The 22,041-nt window shown below is 37.2% G+C and overlaps 1 protein-coding gene across 1 annotated transcript; it reads right to left on the bottom strand.

Moving 5' to 3' along the window:
- Positions 1-13,803: 13,803 nt before the first annotated feature.
- On the bottom strand, positions 13,804-20,611 carry LOC131932992 (uncharacterized). The gene is made up of 6 exons (XM_059289866.1): positions 20,593-20,611; positions 19,274-19,408; positions 16,573-16,713; positions 15,600-15,791; positions 14,061-14,267; positions 13,804-13,829 (listed from the first exon to the last, which is right to left on the bottom strand). Exons 1-6 carry the CDS (start codon positions 20,609-20,611, stop codon positions 13,804-13,806), a joined length of 720 nt encoding a protein of 239 aa, XP_059145849.1.
- Between the last annotated feature and the right edge of the window lie 1,430 nt (positions 20,612-22,041).

The following is a 22,041-nucleotide window of genomic DNA, read 5'->3' as shown; positions in this document are numbered from 1 at the left end:
TGCCTACTTATTAAAGGGAAAATTCAACCTTTAGATTCAACTAGAACAGGGGGTCTCCAAACTACGGCCCGCGGGCCGGATGCGGCCCGTGAGGTCATTTTAACCGGCCCGCGACGATCTTTTTGTCCACTGAACAAATGTTTGTTAGAGGTGGCTGAGGAGCTTTGCACAAAATTCAAAACTATTTGAAAATAAGGCTTTGTGTGCAAATAAAATTACTCGCCGTATTGCAGACATTGGTGAAAATATTGCGACTCAAATAGCAAAACATTCAAGCGAGTTTCGCCATTTTTCAATTGCAATAGATGATTTGCTGGACAGCTGCTCCACCTCTCAACTTCTTGTGTTCATTAGAGGTGTGGATGAAGCCTGAACATAACACAAGAGCTGGCTTCCCTACCCTTCATATAATGCGTGACTCTGTAACCGATGAGGATATCTAACCATAGATAGTTCAGAGACAAACACGAAATCGCAAGATTTACTATATTTAAATTCAGTAAGATTGCTAATTTTGTAAAAAAAAGTTCTGAGCAGAGTATCTAAGAAAAGAAATAGGTGACTTCCTGATAGTAAAGGCAAGTCACAGCCATTATTGTCTGATGAAGAGTGGGTATAGAAATTGGCCTCTGCTGAAGACATAACTAGTCATTTAATTTTTCTGAACAGCAAGAGAGTGAAATCTAGTTTCTGATCTATACACTCACCTAAAATGGTGGACACTTGGAATCTGTATATATTTCTATATAAATTATATTTCGTTGGGGGGTAGACGTTCTTCGGCTGGGGGGGGGGGGGGGGGCGCCACGACCCTGAAGAGATGCCTTAAAGAAACTCTGGCCCCCGAACTGATATTTGTTAGTTAATGCTGCCCTCGGGCTGAAAAGTTTGGAGACCCCTGAACTAGAAGCTTGACACACATGCGATAAATCCTCTGTTGCTTATATTAGCTTTGTTCATATTGTTATGAGAAGAAACTCCTTATAATGAAGAGGCGAAACAAACGAAAAATTGAACAAAATTGTGTATCTACTCTTTATTTTGTTTATTTGAATTACATAAATTATTACTTTTGATAATAAAATATTCTCTAATTTAAACATAAATTGCGTTAAATTGTGTTATTTAAATTAATTTAGCCCTTTACGGCTTACAAGAAATGCTTTTTTTATATTTAATATTTTAAAAAGTATTTAATTTAAAAATGCTAGCGTTAATTAATTTTTTTAAAGTCTTAAGCAGTTATTTCCCCTGGTTGTTCTTTAACTCCGGCCTTAGTTCCCTCCCCTTCTCCCATTTAACCTCTAATGTACACCCATAAATAGCATCACCAAAACTATTTCAGTCTAATTGACCTGTCTGGGTCGGCCCATTTCCCCCACCCCCGGGCTACACTGGTAATAGAAAACATTTCCTTAAGTCCGGGTGATCAAACATAAAAGGTGAACAAGGAAAATGGGCGTTGGGTTGATGAACTTTAAATCAAGCGGAACGTCACGCATATAGATAAAGGAGAAACACCGCTCTAGTTAATTCTACGGTTAGACATATTCAATTCATTTAGAGTTGCTTCTGTCCATTTGAGTAGAAGCGGATCGAAAGAAGAACCAACTACAGAAGAACAGAAAGAACATATTCTTAACGAAAATTAGTTACAACAAATATTAGTTCCGACATTATTATAGTGTCTGTGATATTTAAAAATTGTAGTCTAACTATTGTTAAATTATAAAAATATGAAGCGATGGCTGATTACACTACAACTCTGTTGTTTTCTGACGATTACATTCTATGTAAGTACTAAATACAATTAACACATTAAGCATTCAAAGTTTATATATTTAATTGAACTATAGTAATCGATAGCAAAGTTTAAATATTCAATTGACTATGGTAATCGATATCAATTTCATACTAATTTTTTTTAAATATCGCCCTGGAGTATGTGTTGCTATAGAAAATACCTAGACTGTATATGTATTTATCTCGGACTTGTTACTGCAGGACGTCGCTGAGTTCACTCAGCTCTGATGGGTACCTGTTTACGTTTGGAAATAAAAGCGGCTGGGTATATTGCTAACCAGACTATCCCGTTTTATTTCGAGTGCAATAAAACAAAGTATCTCTACTTCATCTGCCTTCTGTGTCTTGGGCACGGGCGGAAAACATGAGATATAAATAAATAAAAATAAAAAAATAATAATAATTTTTAAAAATAAATAAATAAATAAATAAATAGGCGATAAATAAATAAATAATTTAAAATATTAATTAATTAATTAAATACATAAATACATAAATACATAAATACATAAATACATAAATACATAAATACATAAATACATAAATACATAAATACATAAATACATAAATGCATAAATGCATAAATGCATAAATGCATAAATGCATAAATGCATAAATGCATAAATGCATAAATGCATAAATGCATAAATGCATAAATGCATAAATGCATACATGCATAAATGCATAAATGCATAAATGCATAAATGCATAAATGCATAAATGCATAAATACATAAATACATAAATACATAAATACATAAATACATAAATACATAAACACATAAATAAATTTAAATAAATAAATTAATTAATTAAATAAATAAATAAATAAATAAATATGTGTGTGTGTGTGTCTGTGTGTGTGTCTGTGTGTGTGTCTGTGTCTGTCTGTGTGTGTGTAATGTATGAAGATTGTAATTTGTATAATCGTACACAACTTTAATATTACAGGTGCTAGATGTCGTTACAGAACTCTATGACTTCAACACACCCTGCAGCACACAGGCCAACTGTCACACCACCTGTAACTTCACCACCTGCGGCACCTGTGCCTGCCTGATGCCCGGCAGAGCCTGCTCCTTAGGTGCGTTTGGTTTACTTTGTTTCTTTTTATATTTGTTGAGTAAGAGTTTTTTTAGTTAATCTTTGAATCATGGAGATGTGACTCAACAATCTCAGTGACCTCCGCGCTATCGAAAAGATAACCTTTGGGCCAGAAGGACAATATTGCAGGTGAAGTAGAGTTCGTCCCCTATTATATGGACCTACGCAGATGAGGTGGTTTGTTGTCACGTCTATACCCAGCGGCCTTTATCTAGCGTAGTTCAGGCATCCGCCTGAGTTGTGTTGATTTGAGTCGGACAAGCTGAAGACCGGAATTCGAACCCGACCACTCTTGGTCGACCCAGTTAATGGTTGCGTAAATAAACTTACAAATATAAGCGGTTTATTAATATTTATTTAGATAAACATGAAAGGTGATAATTCTCTTATGTTTTAAGTTCCGCTACGAAACAATATTTGTTTAAAAAGTAAAGAATCCTTTTCAGACCTAACGATCTATTGGGTAGAAGACGTAGAGTTCTTATGTTTCTAGACCTCGACATATGATGGGAAGGTGTATTCAGCACTTTGCCTAGCCGCCTTTACTTTCTCCTAACATGAGTTAGGTACCTATTAAAGCTGGGTGGTTTAAGTTGATCTAATGTCATGAACCCAGATTCGAACTCTAGACTTTCGTGTTAGCAGCCGAGCGCTCTACTCTTTAGGCCACGCAGTCCTATATTAAACATAATATGTTATGATATCTTATTCTTGTCTGTAACAGAATGCTCCTACGATTTGACCGAAACACAAGGCAACATAACTAGCAGGAACTACCCGTCTCCATACGAGCCCAACACCCTTTGTATATGGACCATTAGTGCCAGTGTTGGAACCGTCATCATGATCAGGTGATTCCATTTTATTGCGTGTCTGGTCAAATGCAAGATTTTTCGGGACATAGTTTTGTTATTAACGTGGTCTTGACTTAAGCTACTTTTCTCCTTTTGGAGAATTGAGTCTCAACACAACCTTCCATTTTATTGCGTGTCTGGTCACATGCAAGATTCTTCTGGACATAGTTTTGTCATTAACGTGGTCTTCACTTAAACAACTTTTCTCCTTTTGGAGAATTGAGTCTCAACCATTACCTTCCATTTTATTGCGTGTCTGGTCAAATGCAAGATTCTTCTGGACATAGTTTTGTCATTAACGTGGTCTTCACTTAAACAACTTTTCTCCTTTTGGAGAATTGAGTCTCAACCATTACCTTCCATTTTATTGCGTGTCTGGTCAAATGCAAGATTTTTACATAGTTTTGTCATTAACGTGGTCTTGACTCACTTGACTTTGACTTAAGCAACTTTAATCAGTGTGGAGTATTGAATCTCAACCATAACCTTCCATTTTATCTAGTCCCAGGCTGTTTATTTTGATACTTGGTCATGACATTTTTTTAAAATTCCATTTCTATGTTAGCAACGTCATTTTCTCTTTATTATTTTCGTTTATTTCTTTTAGATTTATTGAATTTAATTTATATAATCAACATGTCAACATCATCATCACGGCAGGTTCACCAACATCAGCATCCAACAAAACTGTAACTGCGACAGCATCTCCCTGTTGGACCGGGATAACTACTTGTTGGGGTGTCCGGCAGAGGCTGGAAGACCCATCTTCGCCCCCTCCAACTACATGGAAGTCTTCTTTATGACCGACTCGTCGAATCAAAGTACTGGCTTTAACGGTTTTTACCAGAAGTACGGTAAGTCGTATCTTAATATCATAAGTTCGGTAGTCCATACTTTGATATTAGTAGCAGAACTACGGTAAGTCATATCTTAATACAAGCACCAGAAGTATTATAGACCATATAATATATATCCACCATAATATGTAAGGTAGGCCAAATAATATACATACAACATATGTAAGGTAGACCATATAACATACACCCACTATATGTATGGTAGACCATACTTTATTATTAGTACCTTTAGTACGGGCGTGGCCTAAGCCGTACAGCTTTCGACCCTAGGAGTGCCAAAATGGGTTAAAAAATTAAAAGATCATTTTAGCTGCAGTTTTGAATTAAAAATACAAACAAAATATATGGTGGGGTGGGGGGGGTGGCGCCAAATTGAAAATTTGTCCCCGGGCGCCGGGAGGTGTCGCAACGCCCCTGTATACATCCAGCTCAAATATGTAAGGTAGGGGAATGTTATACCGTTAGTACAATAAGCTATACTTTGTACTTGCATTAAACCATACCGTACACCATAATTTTCCCAACCTACACCTACATCGCCACATACTTTCTACTTGTAATATTAGTGCAAAACCACGCAGAAAATATTATGTACTACCTGCCTAAATCAAGTCCTCGTTTACTTCAAAACTAACATTAGGCTTTACCTCCTTATAGTCCGATCTTTAAGCAAGCCATACGTCCTTAGATTCTTAGTTTTTAATTACGCCTAAAGCTAAGCAAAACTCACATAAAATTATAAATAACGTCACATAAGAACCTTCTCTTATATCGTATTCACAGATTGTAATACGACTTACAATGAAACAAGCGGCACAATCCAAAGTCCAGGATACCCATTTGATTACCCTGACAAGATTTACTGTACATGGATCATTGAGGCACCCAAAGGAAGCATCATCGTTTTCCAGTAAGATATCAAATCCATTGCGATAATTTAATCTAAATACTAGGAAACGTGTGTTATATTTCCACTAGCAAAACCCGCTAAGTCAACATTTTGAAGAAAATAAAATGAGCTATCTTTATAGCCTGAATAATGAAATGTCAACTTACAGTATTTTTACAATTTCTGTGTAAATTATGTGTCTTACAAGGGGATACGTGAGTAATGATTTGACACTAAAAGCAAATCCGTCAATGACTTAGCAGGTTATACAAGTGTTTTCCTCTTGTGGCCTTATTTATTTTTTGTTATAGTCGTCTAAGCTTTGGGTTATTATTGCACAGCAATATCCGTTTTAAGTAGTTAGATATGATTTAGTGACTCTGTTGCCTAGAGGTAGAGCGCTAGACTCGTGTTCGAGTCCACCCAATTCTGATGGGTACCTACGATAGAGTTATCTACAGTTGGTGTGTGTCCATCAAAGTAAAGTTCTCTTTTTGAACCTGAATGTTCCTGGGGTAAGTGAAGTAGAGTTCACCTGTTTCAGTAACCTCGGCGTATGAAAGGATAGCGGGGTCAGCACAATTACCAGCCGCCTTTACTTTCTCAACTTGATTTAGATACCACAGAGAGGTTCTAATGATTTGATCCCGGATTCGAACTCGAGACTTTTAGGATTTGCAGTCCAGCTCTCAATCACTAGACCACGCAGACAAGTATATATATATATATATATATATATATATATATATATATAAATATATATATATATATATATATATATATATGTATATATATAGATATATATATATATATATATATATATATATATATATATATATATATATATATATATATATATATATATACATCGCCAAACTATACGGGACACCATGCACGCAAGCCGACCCTCTAACTTACCCCACCCTCCCCTGCTCCTCAGGCATGCGCAACAGTGTGTACCCACCCAGCCCATTGTATCTATATATATAATTCTCTTGTTGGAGACGCTAGAAAACAAGCTGTAAGCGTGCTCCCTACCACCCCACCCTACATGGTCTGGTATGCTGTGGTTCACGCTAAATGTTTACATTCGTAGAGCCCGTTTAGTGACGGCTATTAGGGGCAGATAATTTAGCTTGAAACTATTTTAAACTTAGGGGAGGTAACTAAGAGGAGGCTGCTTTCACGGGGGGGGGGGGTAGGCTAGGGGTTGGGGGAAAGGAGGGTGGGGGTAGTATCGTCCTTAACGACTTACTGATAGTGTTTTACAGCAAACATTTTCAGTGGCAGCATTGGTTCTGTCGAATTCACAAATTATGAATTACTGAAAAGTAGAAGATAAAACAACTAAATAGCGGCGTATGATATGCCGCGGGTCGGCTCGTTATCTATTACCACACGTATTCCCCAGACTACACGACGTGAACCTGGAACGGAACACGACATGCGCGGATGAGTACATCCAGGTGGCGAGCGGCCGTGACGTCAACGACACCCTGGGCAAGGTGTGCCACAGGTCGACGGCCAGCTTCATCTCCACCACCGGCACCATGGAGATCCAGTTCCAGGGCAGTCACAGCAGGCAGCTCCGGGGCTTCAAGGGCAGCTACGTCATCACAAGTGAGATCCCATTTGTTTATTTTTAGTATCAGTTCATCACCGATTGTCCTACGTATTCGGCTTTAAAGTAAAGTTCCCTTTCAAACTTGACGGTCTATAGGGCAAGTGACGTAGAGTTAACTTGTTTCTGTGACCTCGGCATATGAAGAGATAGTGAGATCAGCACTATGCCCAGCGTTTGGCTTTAACTAAGTTGAATAATATGGAAAGGCGTGGTGGGATGGTAGATCGAGTTCGAATCCAGGTTTCGAGTAACATCGAGTCTGTATGATGTGTATGAGCCAAATCAGCTCTAATGGGTACCTGATCCATGTTTGGGAAACTAAACCCACAGGGAATATTGCAGACAAAAGTCCCCCTATTTTGTGCCGAGATTATTGAAACAGATGAACTCTACTTCATCTGCCCCGTGTGTATAGCACAAAGAGGATAAACAATAGTTATAAGAGTTTTGTTTTACGGTAAACGATAGAGCACGATGTTTAAACACTAAAATCGCAATTTCTATACCAGGGCGAAAAGCTGTATGTCGCACCCATACCGAACTGTCACTTTTTGTTTATATTGTTGTATAAATGTCATTCTGTGTGTCTTCTGTGTCACGTGACTGCTGACATGACATGACGATACATATTCATACCATAGAGGCTACGCTTTTTCTTTTAACGCTAATAACAGCAACAAGCACTTTTTCAGAGGCGTCACAACAAAGGCTGTGATGGCTTTGCATTTGGGTGATGGTGTCCTTTTTTAAACATTATAAAATCTCTTTTCAAAAACAAAATTTAATATTTATTTTTTAAATACTTAATCTCCTCAACCCCCCCCCCCTCCTCACAACACACACAGCCTCTGAGTAACTTACCCCCTCCCCCCAAATTCTAACGGCCTTTGGCAAATAATTTCCTGATTTCCTGACGCCTCTGAATCTGATACTTTTATTTTGTATTTTAGCAAAGCTTGTTAACTTTTCCTAGCATATTACAAAAACAATCGATTGCTTGTTTAGATTTAACCTATACAGTTCACATTTTAATCCACCAACATTTTGCATATTATAACTTATATTTTGTATCGTTTCTAGGCAGTTGGTTTCAGAGGATGAGAGCAGAGTTTTTAATTTACAACTACCTCTTAGGCTTATCATAAGGATTCATGCCTATTATTTCTGGACACATATTTATAACTAATATATTTTTGTAATCATAACATTGCTACTAATTAAATTTAAATTTAAAATTTAGTGTTTTTACAAAGATTATAACTCAAACATGGGAATTTAAGATGAAATTATTTAAATGAGATTTGGACATTAAACATTGTCGTATGCCATATGTATGATACATGTACAAGGATCACGGATTTTTTCATAAAAAGGAACACTGCAAGAGAAATTGGTTTTTTTTATGATAGAAGGCCAACATAGCGTCATTTGTAAGTAGATGTTTTATTTTTTTTTTTACTTTTGTAATCTACGGTTATACTAGCATACAAAATATTATAAACAATTTAATAAGTATTTTAAAACACTACATGGTGACAAAACTAGGGTTTCTTTCAGTCATCTCTTCGGGATAAATTATTTGCCCTCTCCCGGAGTAAGTCTAACGCCCCTCTCCCAGCCCCATTCCCACCACACCCATAGACGAAATAACAAAACGCATATTTGATATAGAAAATATATACTTTAACCAGTGTCCGCCCGCCCATCCACTACTCCCCTTCTCAGAAAATATAAGTGTCTCTCCCACCCCCTTCCCGGAAAAAAAAAACTGGCTAAAAGAACCACCAGACAAAACATAAACGAAATAGGATTCCATTATATTCCTTTGTTAAAACTGATCACCTCAATGACATAATCATATCATTGACGTTTATTTCTGAAATCAAGCGCAGAACGTCCCACACATTGTGTGTTTCGTTTCGTTTTGTTTTCCCCAGTTTAATTTTACCCAGATCTATTTTTGGGCTGATTTTTATAACATACATTAGCTGTGTTTGTCTCTTTCTCTGTGAAGCGCTAACACGCATGTAGTAAGCGGTGATATCAAGACTCACGGTATAGCCAGACGGATGTTTAACAACCAGGCGATGTACAAAGCTGGGGACAACATAGAGTTAGCACATCTACAACCAGCATAGAGTCAACGAATGGTCAACAAATGGTCGACAAATGGTCAACAAATGGAGAAGAATTGGTCAAATGATGAGAACGAACAACCACGGAAATCAACTTGAGAAAATTAAATCGGCGTTAAGAAAATTGAAGCTGTTCTACAAAATTACGTTTAAGATATAGGAATAAAACAAGGAAATAAAACTCGTTTTCAGTTCATTATCATATTTTACAGAAGTTTACAGAAAAACAGATATTTGTAATTAGGCATGATTTAATAACTGTCAATAAAACATACTTGAAAAAACTATATACGGACATAATATATTTAGAAAGTATTTCAATGTTCTTTCAACAATATTACGTACATACACAAAAGGTTCAATAGCATTGCTACAAATAAACAATAAAATTGTATTTTTTCAATTTTCAAATAACATGTGAACGAAAAATTGTTTTCAAAAATACTATACGAACAATGACTATTAAAGCGTACTATAATACAAATGAGTGTGTTTTTCACTGCTCTTATTATAATTTTTTTTTTGTAACTGCAATGTAACAATAATAAAGAGAAGTAATTTACTCAAGTTTCCTGTATTGTATTCGACCGCTGGTCAGTTTTGCCTTGACAGATTTTTTCAATCTCATTTTCTTTGTTGTTGCTTTAGTTGTCTTCTCTTGTTTTCCTTGAGGTTTCTTAAAATAAATATTATAATCATAAATGAGAAATGTGCTTTTCTTTGTTACTAGTAGCAATGCTTTGTTTTTGTTAAAGCTTAATTAGTCAAACTGGTTTAAGTAAAAAAAAACGCTACCATTGTAAACATAATTTGTAGGCAATAGTTTATTATGAAAACTGTTTATATATATATATATATATATATATATATATATATATATATATATATATATATATATATATATATATATCATTAAGGTATTATTTCGGAATTAAAATAGCATTTAAAAACGTGCTTTACTTCCCTACCAAAACTAAGCGGTCATGACAATGATAATTTTTGAAAATTGTTCGTGTGTTTATAAAGCTTTCGCGAACTTACGTGGCTGTAAAAAAACTTCGATAAATCATGGACAGCTTTGGCGGAAAGCTTGATACTCTTTGCCTATGTACCGATTCTCAACTTAGATACATAGCTCAACTTAACAGGTGACGTATGACAAGAACCCGCTTGCCCTATCACTCCGTCTTAACTCATTACTCCTGTCCTACAGCTCACCTTTAATTCGTCACACCTACCCTATGTCTCACCCTTAACTCATTACACCTACCCTATTACCCTGAACTCATTACACCTACCCTATCACCCTGAACTCAATACACCTACCCTATTACTCACCCTTAACTAATTATACCTACAATATCACTCATCCTTAACTCATTACACCTACCCTATCACTCATCCTTAACTCATTACACCTGTCCTATCATCCTTAACTCATTACACCTGTCATATCACCCTTAATGCATTACACCTGTCCTATCATCCTTAACTCATTACACCTGTCCTATCTCCCTGAACTCATTACACCTGTCCTATCATCCTTAACTCATTACACCTGTCCTATCACCCATAACTCATTACACCTGTCCTATCTCCCTGAACTCATTACACCTGTCCTATCACCCTGAACTCATTACGCCTGTCCTGTAGTTCACACTTAACTCATTACACTTGTCCTATAGTTCACACTTAACTCATTACACCTGTCCTATAGTTCACACTTAACTCATTACACCTGTCCTATAGCTCGCACTTAACTTAGACACACCTACCCTTGTACTCACCCTAAACTCAGGTACACAACTCGACTCCATGAACCTGAACACGTGACGAAAGAACACAATCAGCACCAGCAGAATGACAGACGGCAGCAGACGCCAAAACCAGATGCTGACGCGCGTCAGCCGGGGAGGGGGTGGTTTGGTCATCTCAGGTCTCTGGTTACGAAACACCAGAGGGGTCAGCGCTGTTTGAGGGTCAAAGAACAAAAAAATAGAACATGATCTAATATTATATAGGGATCTTAGAGAAATGCGTAATAAGAAAAATGCGCGATTGGAAAAATGCGTGTACAGAAAAATGCGCAAATAAAAATGTATTATATTAATTCACTTTAACTTTGTCATATTTCGTGTAAATATGCTTTATTATGCTACAATAAGCATGCAGTCATTTTTTGTTGATTATAAATGCTCGATTTTAAAAACAAAATTGACAAAATAAGTCAACTACATACGCAAACGCATACACATAAAAATTCACATATGCCAGTAGACGTAAGCTTAGACGCAGACATACACGCACCCGCACTTTTTTCTCCGATGCGGGGCTTTTGAAAATAAAATATTTAGGGGGGGGGGGGGGGGGACCACACTGGTAAAACTTTTTTCTATATAATTTCTATTTCATGTGGGGTAGGAGGGAAAGAGACGTTCTTAAGAAGGGAGCCCACCCCCCCCCCCCCCCACCAACCCCCGATAATATGCCTGGAAGAAATTGTGACAATGTAACATATACTCACACACATTGGAGCACAAATATTATAAATATTACATTATCTGTATAATATAAAAATACAATATATTATTTATACATATATTTTTTTTTATTTGTATACATAATTCCCATTTTCTGGATAGATCCATTTCTATTTTCATTTTGTTGCCATGACAACCTGAACCACACCCCCACTCACTGTGCAGGCAGTGGGTGCCGTATCTATTTTTAGGACACATGACGCACGTCCCGTCAAAGTTGCACTCGCTCCGTCTGCACGTCATGCTGCACGTCTCGTCACAGTAGAGGCTGTAGAATGGCCTGGAACATTCTGGAATGGGGAACACAATCAATATGTTTCCCGCGTAAAGTTTTTGTAACATGAAATAGAATATAAAAGTGTGATAACAGGATTGAAAACCTGGTCAAAATGGATGTAGCCAGAAAAATATTTTTCAATCAAAATTGACTTGACTTAGTCCTCTTTGCTCCTTATGGAACATAGGGCCTCCACCATTTCCTTCCATTTCTTCCGATCCCCGGCTATTAATTTTGTCATATATTTTGAATATAATAAGTAAGTAAAAAGTGTAATCGATGGCTTCCAAATGGCTTTAATTTTTAAAATGTAACAATAATTTTACCACTTGCCATATTTTCTTAAAGATTTTAAAATTTAGTACGATTACATAGACTTTTCAAGTCTATCACAGTCATCCCTCGCTATTTCGCGGTTCGCATATAGTGAACAAGGTCAGACTCAAAAACTAAACTACTTAAGTTAAAAATATTATGAACAATAATTAAGATACACTCATAAACTAAACTACGTAATTTGAATATAATATGAACAATAAACAAGGTCCGACTCTGAAACTAAACTACGAACGTTGGATATTATATGAACAGCGACCAAGGTAAGACTCAGTAAATGAACTACCTAAGCTGAATATAATATCATTGAACAAGATAAGACTGAGCATTTCCTTGTAAGGTATTTGCAACATATAGTGAATAAGGTCAGATTCAGAAACTAAACTGCGTAATTTGAATATAATATGAACAATAAACATGGTAAGATGAGCTGTGACCAAGTTAACACTTGGAAATGAACTACCTAAGCTGAATATAATATGAACATTGAACATGAACATTGAACATACGACCGAGCCTTACCCCCGTAGGTCTCCAGATCACACAACGTGAACCTCCCCGCCATCGTCACCTCAACTCTGGCAATCCAAACGGCACCAGTGACCTTGACACGATGAGAGTCTTCCGTGATAGTTCGTGACCCCTCCGTGACAGTTTGTGACCCCTCCGTGATAGTTCGTGACCCCTCCGTGACTGGTTGTGACTTCTCCGTGACTGGCTGTGACTCGTATTTAAAAACAACATGCTCAGAGAAGTTATAGCACTGTATTGAAAACTCTCGCCCCACTGCAGCAGTAGAACCTTTTCGACAACAAAAATATGTTTATTTGTTTGAATAATGGTTTAACTTGAGCTTAAATACTGCACCATTACCTTTCTAAAACACTGTAATTTTTAAAATTGAAACTAAAAATTTAAAAATTCATCACATTTCAATATCATAATGGAAAGAAAATATCTGTTTTGTTTTTATAATCAAAATCTGTTTTCAAGAATCGAAAGGTGAAATCTAGTTAAAAAATTGAATGGATTCAACCCTAAATAGTCTCGGAATAAATCAAAAGGCCCATTAAATATATTTTTTAAAATCCGTGTAGGCCTACGATGTTAGTAAAATAAATATGGTAATAAAAATCTGAATGATTTTTTTATGAGACTTTAATGAAGATACGATGTAATTGATGTTTTTAGCATTTTCGATAACTAAGCAATTCTTTAAAAAAAACTAAAATCAATTTAATTATAGGCATTTATCATATAAACTGTAAAAAAAAACTGGCTAAACCTAAAAATTGTATTGCACAGTTTTGACTATGAGTTGTTTTTTTTTTTTTTGTTGTTTTTTTTTTTTTAAGTGGGTGTTCTCAGAATATCGATCACGGAGTTCATTTACAGCCAATCAACGTTAGTCCTACGAAAGTGAAACATCGGGTTATAACTTAGGCTTGATGAAAATAAATAGATATGTAGCCTTAAACTCAAAAAATTATATTAGTAAGTTCTTAGGATTTGCAACTTCTATAATATTAATTTTAAAATGATCTAGCTGTTACCGGTTAATCAAATAACCCAGCTTAACTTACCGTACTTACCTGTAAAATGTAATATGATCTAGTGGTTAACGGCAAATCAAATAACCTACCTGTAAAATGTAAGATGATTTGATGAATGGTCACCGGATACTCAAAACTGACGACCCCCGTGATCACGCCCCCGTCACTCGTGACGTCAATACAACTGTTCTGCTTGACCTGGTTCGTCACGTCCTGTTTGAGGTCAAGGTTGCTCTTAGCCTCCCCCGTGGTGTTGACCTTGATGTGGACACGCCCACCCAACGCTAGGTTTCTACCTGGGAATTTAAAAATAAATAGAGAGATTTTATGTTGACGTTCGAATGAACGCCGTGGTCAGATGATAGAAATCACGGCTGATAATCCGGAAGGAAACGAGTTCGAATCCCTGGTTTGAGTCCGTATCATGTCCCCGAGCCCACCCAACTCTGATGGGTTCCCAACTCACGTTAGAGAAACAAAGGCGCCTGGGCATAGTGCTGGCCATACAATCTCTTCATATGCCGACGAAACAGAAACAAGTAAACTCTACTTCACTTGCCGCATGGACCATCATTTTCGAAAAGGAAACTTGACTGTTACGCTCTACCGCCATAGGCGTAGTGCCTTATTCCGGCGCCCGGGACGAACTATAAAATTACCCCCCCCCCCCCCGCTTTTATATAGGCCTATATATAATCGCCACCCTCTTGCAGTTGAGATTGAGACGCTGTTTACCGGTCCCTTTCCCTTTTTATTATGGTGTTCAGTCTTTGATGTAGAAACAAGTTTTTAAAAGTCCGCCCAAACAAGTAAAGCTATATATTTTCTCAAACTCGACTGTGGAAATATCAGTAAAGCAGATTTGAACAAACTTTCTACCGATTGGCGCTCTACCCGACCTCTCCTCGCTAAGCCTATGCCAACCGCCTTGCCACACCTTCAGGGGGAGGGGGGTGGAAAAATTTTAATTTGATTTTTTCTGTAAAAATTATCATTTTTTTTTTCTTTCGATTTCTCCTGGTGTGGCCATGGATGCGCTATCATAACATAAGGGCATAAGAAATTTATATTGATGGAGCCTGTAACACAATCCGTTAATATACCTTCATTCCCTACTTTGTTTTTTTTCTGACCAGATTCATAAAAACATTGCGAAAGGCTTATGTGACACGCCAGGCTCTGTAGTCGAACCCCCGGGGAACACGGAAGAGAGGGCGCCCAAGACAGACCTGGAGGTGGAGTCTGAAGTTATGACAGCAGGGAGATTGCAAAATTAATATACGGGGTCGGCGTGGTCGAGTCGGTAAAGCTCATGGTTGCTAAACCAAAAAGTCTCGAACCCTCGGGCAGATGAGGCTCGTTAGCTGGGGACAGCCACAAATCCAAAATCAAACAACTGCTGCCTTGCAGTTTGTTCATGGTTGGACAAAGGCTATGGAAGCAAATCCAAAAAGAAAAGCAGGCATAACCAGTTGAAACGTATACTTAAAAAAAATTAAGTGCCAAAAAGAAGAAAGATCGGGGAACCGGGCATAAATGGAAGGTTATGGTTGAGGCCCTATGTTCTACAAGTCATGGCAATCTAGACAAAAACACAAAACACATACATCCACCATGACGTCACCTACCCCCGTTGACGTGCACCCCACACACGGACGTCCCGTTGTCCAGCGTGACGTCAATGCGTGTGACGTGCATCTTGTTGTCACACCTGACCCTGTGGGTGGTGGACCTGACCAGGGTGGGGACGGGCAGGAGGCACGGGATCTTTGGGTGGGTCTTGTTGCTTAACTCCAAGCTCAGCTGGCCGGAGTAGTAGCCTGAGAATATGTAAGATTATTTGTTACGGTTGAGCTTAATGAGCAGATAATATTAGCTTAATTAAGTAATAGCAAACATTCGGGTAATATGTAACAGCTTAGGTTAAAGAATTAGCTTAGCTAATTAGCGCAGTGTCGCCTAAGATTTTAAACTTCAATTGATGGGTTTGTTTGTTTTTGTTTTCTGGTGTTTTTTTTTTTTTTAATTTAATCGAAAATTAGAAAAGTTTGATATCAGGGGAATGTACTCATGTAATCTCTTGTTATATATAATTTATAGAGTTATTTCCCTTGCATTGTTTCAACTCTCAATTTGTTTCAGTTTTAACACAAGAAGAGTTGCTTGTATTCAGATGTCTGATTCTTATTTGAAAATTTGGCAAGGTCTTCAATTTGTTGCTACACCTCTGTAGCAATGTAGTATTTGACAAGCAATGATTTCCCCACACGATATGACAATAAAATAACAAGGAAGCAAAATGTATCCGAATTCATGCTGATTTTAAAGAAAAATATGAGTCTTCTCGCTTAGGTAACAAATATAATCCGATCTGAAAACTATTTAACTGAATTATTTTTTTTTATAGGAGACTACGCCTTTAAAAAACAAAATTTCCAAAACAAGGACCACCCTTATATATATATATATATATATATATATATATATATATATATATATATATACATATATATGTGTGTGTGTCTGTGTGTGTAAGTGTGTGTGTGTGTGTGTATGTGCTCGCGTGTCTGTGTGTAAGTCTATACCAACTAAGAGGCCGACCTTTGAACTTCAGCCACAGAAAGGTAAAGAAAACCTCCTCCTTGAGCACGACATGAACGTGTGACGTCTTCCTACAAGATGGCGACGCTCCTGACGCCAGACTCTCGGGCTTTACCTCCACTGCCTCAGGCACCACGTCTCCTGGGGTGGGGTTAACAAAAATATAAGTAATTCATAGTAGTGACTTTACTAATTTACTCAGCTTTTCAGGCAAGGATTTTATGATAAGCAGAGGCGTAGCGAGGGATGGGGGTGGGGACCGCACCGAGTGACACCATTTAGGGGGGTGACACAAAGGCAAAAAATTGCAAAATATATAGAGAAAAATGATAATTCCACTTAATTAAATGATTAATTAATTCGAGTGTTAAATAGTCTTTCAAGAGGTTCAAATCGAAAGTTTGAGAGGGGGGGGGGGGGTGCAAATCGAAAGTTTTAAGGGGAGGGTGCAAATCGAAAATTGAAAGTTTGTCCCCGGGAAGGGTCGCTACGCCTCTGGAGGGTGACACCATTAAGTACCGCCCGGGTGACACCCAACCTCGCTACACCACTGAAGATTAGTAATTCACAATTATGGTTAGAAGCAGTGGCGTAGCGAGGTCGGGTGTCACCTGGTGCGGCACTTAATGGTGTCACCCCCCCAGAGGCATAGAGACCCTTCCCGGGGACAAACTTTCAAAATTTTCGACTTGCACCCCCCTCAAACTTTCGATTTGCACCCCCCCCCCCCCTCGAGTTTTTCTCTATATATTTTGCTATTTTTTACCTTGGTGTCACCCCCCTAAATGGTGTCACCCGGTGCGGTCCGCACCCCCCGCCCCCCCCCCCCCCTCTCTACGCCCCTGGTTAGAAGACACAAGTCCGGTTTAAATGTAGATGTTCTCTTTAAAGTCAACTTTTCTAGGCTAATCACAGATTGCAAACCTACTAAATAAACAATTTTACCCGAACTAACTAACACTTTGTATTCTAACTTAGCAGAAAAAAAATTTCACCAAACAAACAGCATACAAACTTAATACACAAACAGCCTTCGAAATTACTATACAAACAGAATTCAAAGGCACAGAAAACAGCATATAAACTTACTAAACAAACAGCCTACAAACTTACCAAATAAACAGTCTATAAACATACTAGAGTAACAGCCTACAAACGTTCTACACAAATTATCTTACAAACCTACGAAACAAACTACATACAAACTTACATAAGAAACAGCCTATAAACTTTCTACACAAACAACCTAAAAAACTTACTAAACAAACTACCTACAAACCTGCTAAACAAACAACCTACAAACCTACTAAACAAGCACCCTACAAACCTACTAAACAAACTACCTACAAACCTACTAAACTAACAACCTACAAACTTACTAAACAAACAGCCTACAAACTTACAAAACTAACAACCTACCAACTTACTTAACAAAGAACCTAAAAACTTATTAAACAAACACCCTACAAACCTACTAAACAAACAACCTACAAACTTACAAAACAAACAACCTACAAACCTACTAAACAAACCCCCTACAAACCTACTAAACAAACAACATACAAACCTACTAAACTAACAACCTACAAACTTACTAAACAAACAGTTACAAACTTACTAAACTAACAACCTACAAACTTACTTAACAAAGAACCTACAAACTTATTAAACAAACACCCTACAAACTTACTAAACTAACAACCTACAAACTTACTTAACAAAGAACCTACAAACTTATTAAACAAACACCCTACAAACCTACTAAACAAACAACCTACAAACTTACAAAACAAACAACCTACAAAATTACTAAACAAACAACCTACAAACAAACTAAACAAACAGCATACAAGCCTACAAACAACCTACAAACAACCTACAAACTTACTAAACAAACAGCATACAAACCTACAAACAACCTACAAACTTACTAAATAAACAGCATACAAACCTACAAACAACCTACAAACTTACTAAACAAACAGCATACAAACCTACAAATAACCTACAAACTTACTAAACAAACAGCATACAAACCTACAAACAACCTACAAACTTACTAAAAAAACAGCATACAAACCTACAAACAACCTACAAACTTACTAAACAAACAGCATACAAACCTACAAACACCCTACAAACTTACTAAACAAACAACCTACAAACTTACTAAACAAACACTCTACAAACATACTAAACACACAGCCTACAAACCTACAAACAACCTACAAACTTACTAAACAAACAACCTACAAACTTACTAAACAAACACCTTACAAACCTACAAACACCCTACAAACTTACTAAACAAACAGCATACAAACCTACAAACACCCTACAAACTTACTAAACAAACAACCTACAAACTTACTAAACAAACACTCTACAAACATACTAAACGCTTAGCCTACAAACCTACAAACAACCTACAAACTTACTAAACAAACAACCTACAAACTTACTAAACAAACACCCTACATACCTACAAACACGCTACAAACTTACTAAACTAACAGCCTACAAACCTACAAACACGCTACAAACTTACTAAGCAAACAGCCTACAAACCTACAAACACGCTACCAACTTACTAAACAAACAGCCTACAAACCTACAAACAACCTACAAACTTACTAAACAAACACGCTACAAACTTACTAAACAAACAGCCTACAAACCTACAAACACGCTACAAACTTACTAAACAAACAATTCTCTCCGAACCAGCCCGGCACACAGCCACCGCCGAACAGACACGCCCCCTCGTAGCTGCAGCCGTTTTCAAGGCAGCGACACACCTGCTTACAGTATCGGCCGTAGTAGCCCGCAGGACATCCTGGAAATATAGAATACAGTAGGACATCCTGGAAATATAGAAATGTAGTAGGACATGCTGGCAATACAAAATATAGTAGGACATCCTGGCAATATAAAATGTAGTAGGACATCCTCAATACAAAATGTAGTAGGACATCCTCAATACAAAATGTAGTAGGACATCCTCAATACAGAATGTAGTAGGACATCCTCGATACAAAAGGTAGTAGGACATCATCAATACAAAATGTAGTAGGACATCCTCAATACAGAATGTAGTAGGACATCCTCGATACAGAATGTAGTAGGACACTCTGACAATACAAAATGTAGTAGGACATCCTCAATACAGAATGTAGTAGGACATCCTCAATACAGAATGTAGTAGGACATCCTCAATACAAAATGTAGTAGGACATCCTCAATACAAAATGAAGTAGAACATCCTCAATACAAAATGTAGTAGGACATCTGGCAATACAAAATGTAGTAGGACATCGTCAATACAAAATGTAGTAGGACATGCTGGCAATACAAAATGTAGTAGGACATCCTCAATACAAAATGTAGTAGGACATCCTCAATACAAAATGTAGTAGGACATCCTCAATACAAAATGTGGTAGGACATCTGGCAATACAAAATGTAGTAGGACATCCTCAATACAAAATATAGTAGAACATCTGGCAATACAAAATGTAGTAGGACATCCTCAATACAAAATGTAGTAGGACATCCTCAATACAAAATGTAGTAGGACATCCTCAATACAAAAGGTAGTAGGACATTTTCAATACAAAATGTAGTAAGACATCCTCGCAATACAAAATGTAGTAGGACATCCTCAATACAAAATGAAGTAGAACATCCTCAATACAAAATGTAGTAGGACATCTGGCAATACAAAATGTAGTAGGACATCGTCAATACAAAATGTAGTAGGACATGCTGGCAATACAAAATGTAGTAGGACATCCTCAATACAAAATGTAGTAGGACATCCTCAATACAAAATGTAGTAGGACACTCTGACAATACAAAATGTAGTAGGACATCCTCAAAACAAAATGTAGTAGGATATTATGGCGATCAACAACAATGGTAACACGTTTTCAATACAAAACAAAGTAAGACGTCATTATCAAAATAACACTGTAGGATATCCTAGCGATCTAAACTCACATCTTCACCAGGCTGTGTTACTTTCAGATCTCTTTGCCATTCCTCCAACCCACCCTCTCCCCAAAGCACGTCTACCACGACGAACGAAATATAATTTATACAGAAAATGTATACATTTATCAGTATCTCCCCCCCCCCCCCTCGAGAAAAAAAATCTGTGTAAAATACTGCAACCAGGTACTTAAAAAATAAAGTTGGACCTGATGGCACGAAGTTTTTTTTAGAAACAAACCAAATCCACATCTAAACTAAAAAGAAAACATAATAAAATCTAACCGATAATATTAAAATTAAAATGGTTTTATCCGTTATTTATTGTTATGAGCTCCATAAACTTTAGTGACATACGGCAGCACAAGAGAAAAAAACTGTTTATGTTGCATTTACCTTTCTTGTTGTTTTCATTGGCGACAGCCGTCTCGTTGATTTCTAGTTATTAAAAAAAAATTATTTTAAATAATGTAATAGTTATAAGAACTGCTTTTGTTATTTAAAAAAAAAAAAGAGAATATTCCAAAACCCACTGAAAATAATTTCAGCTGTCGTAAAAAACGTAATTTTTTTTTTTAAATCATTAATCAAGAAAAAATATTTGAAAAGGTATGGCGGTCCAAAAGTGGCTAACCTAATTGCTGGGGTTGTTCATCATTATTATCTTTTCAAGCTCATGCCCGAGACACATGGAGCAGATGAAGTAGAGTTCATCTGTTTCAGTGACCTCGGCATATGAAGAGATAGCCTTTGCGTTTTTTCTAGGGATAGCCTTGGCGTTTTTTCTAGGGATAGCCTTTGCGTTTTTTCTAGGGATAGCCTTTGCGTTTTTTCTAGGGATAGCCTTGGCGTTTTTTCTAGGGATAGCCTTGGCGTTTTTTCTAGGGATAGCCTTGGCGTTTTTTCTAGGGATAGCCTTTGCGTTTTTTCTAGGGATAGCCTTTGCGTTTTTTCTAGGGATAGCCTTGGCGTTTTTTCTAGGGATAGCCTTTGCGTTTTTTCTAGGGATAGCCTTTGCGTTTTTTCTAGGGATAGCCTTGGCGTTTTTTCTAGGGATAGCCTTTGCGTTTTTTCTAGGGATAGCCTTGGCGTTTTTTCTAGGGATAGCCTTTGGAAAAAGGTAAGAATATAAACAGACCCGAAGCGTATATTTATATTATGAACCTCTGCCCTCAACAAACATAAAAAAAAAAATACTTACTTCATACTCTTTATACTTCCTACACACACCCCTCCCCAACCCACCACACATCTTCACTTACCAAAAACAAAATTTTCCTCCTCCGTATAGTTTGCGACCGCGAGGGTGACCGCAACATCTGTTGCTATGGATACCAAACAACAGAGGGTCAGTAAAATAGAACATACAAACCGCAATGATGATTAGTGTTAATTTATTTTGAAAAGATGACGTTTTTTTTTAAAAATAATAATTAATTCTGAGCATACATTTGCTAGCTACGCCAACAAGTTCGGAGC

This window comes from Physella acuta, unplaced genomic scaffold (genome assembly GCF_028476545.2).
Source record: "Physella acuta isolate Inbredline_101_S28 unplaced genomic scaffold, ASM2847654v3 ptg002339l, whole genome shotgun sequence".
Classification (NCBI taxonomy): Eukaryota; Metazoa; Mollusca; class Gastropoda; family Physidae; genus Physella; species Physella acuta.
Note: the sequence above shows the minus strand (reverse complement) of the source record. Positions and strands in the feature narration are given on the sequence as shown.

What these genes read in the sequence shown, in the direction of transcription:
- LOC131932992 (XM_059289866.1), bottom strand. An exon ending in CGGAGAGAATTGTTTGTTTA is followed by an intron (nt 16,714 to 19,273) that starts GTAAGTTTGTAG and finishes ACCCCACCCCAG; the next exon opens with GAGACGTGGTGCCTGAGGCA. An exon ending in TGGGGTGCACGTCAACGGGG is followed by an intron (nt 14,268 to 15,599) that starts GTAGGTGACGTC and finishes TTAAATTCCCAG; the next exon opens with GTAGAAACCTAGCGTTGGGT.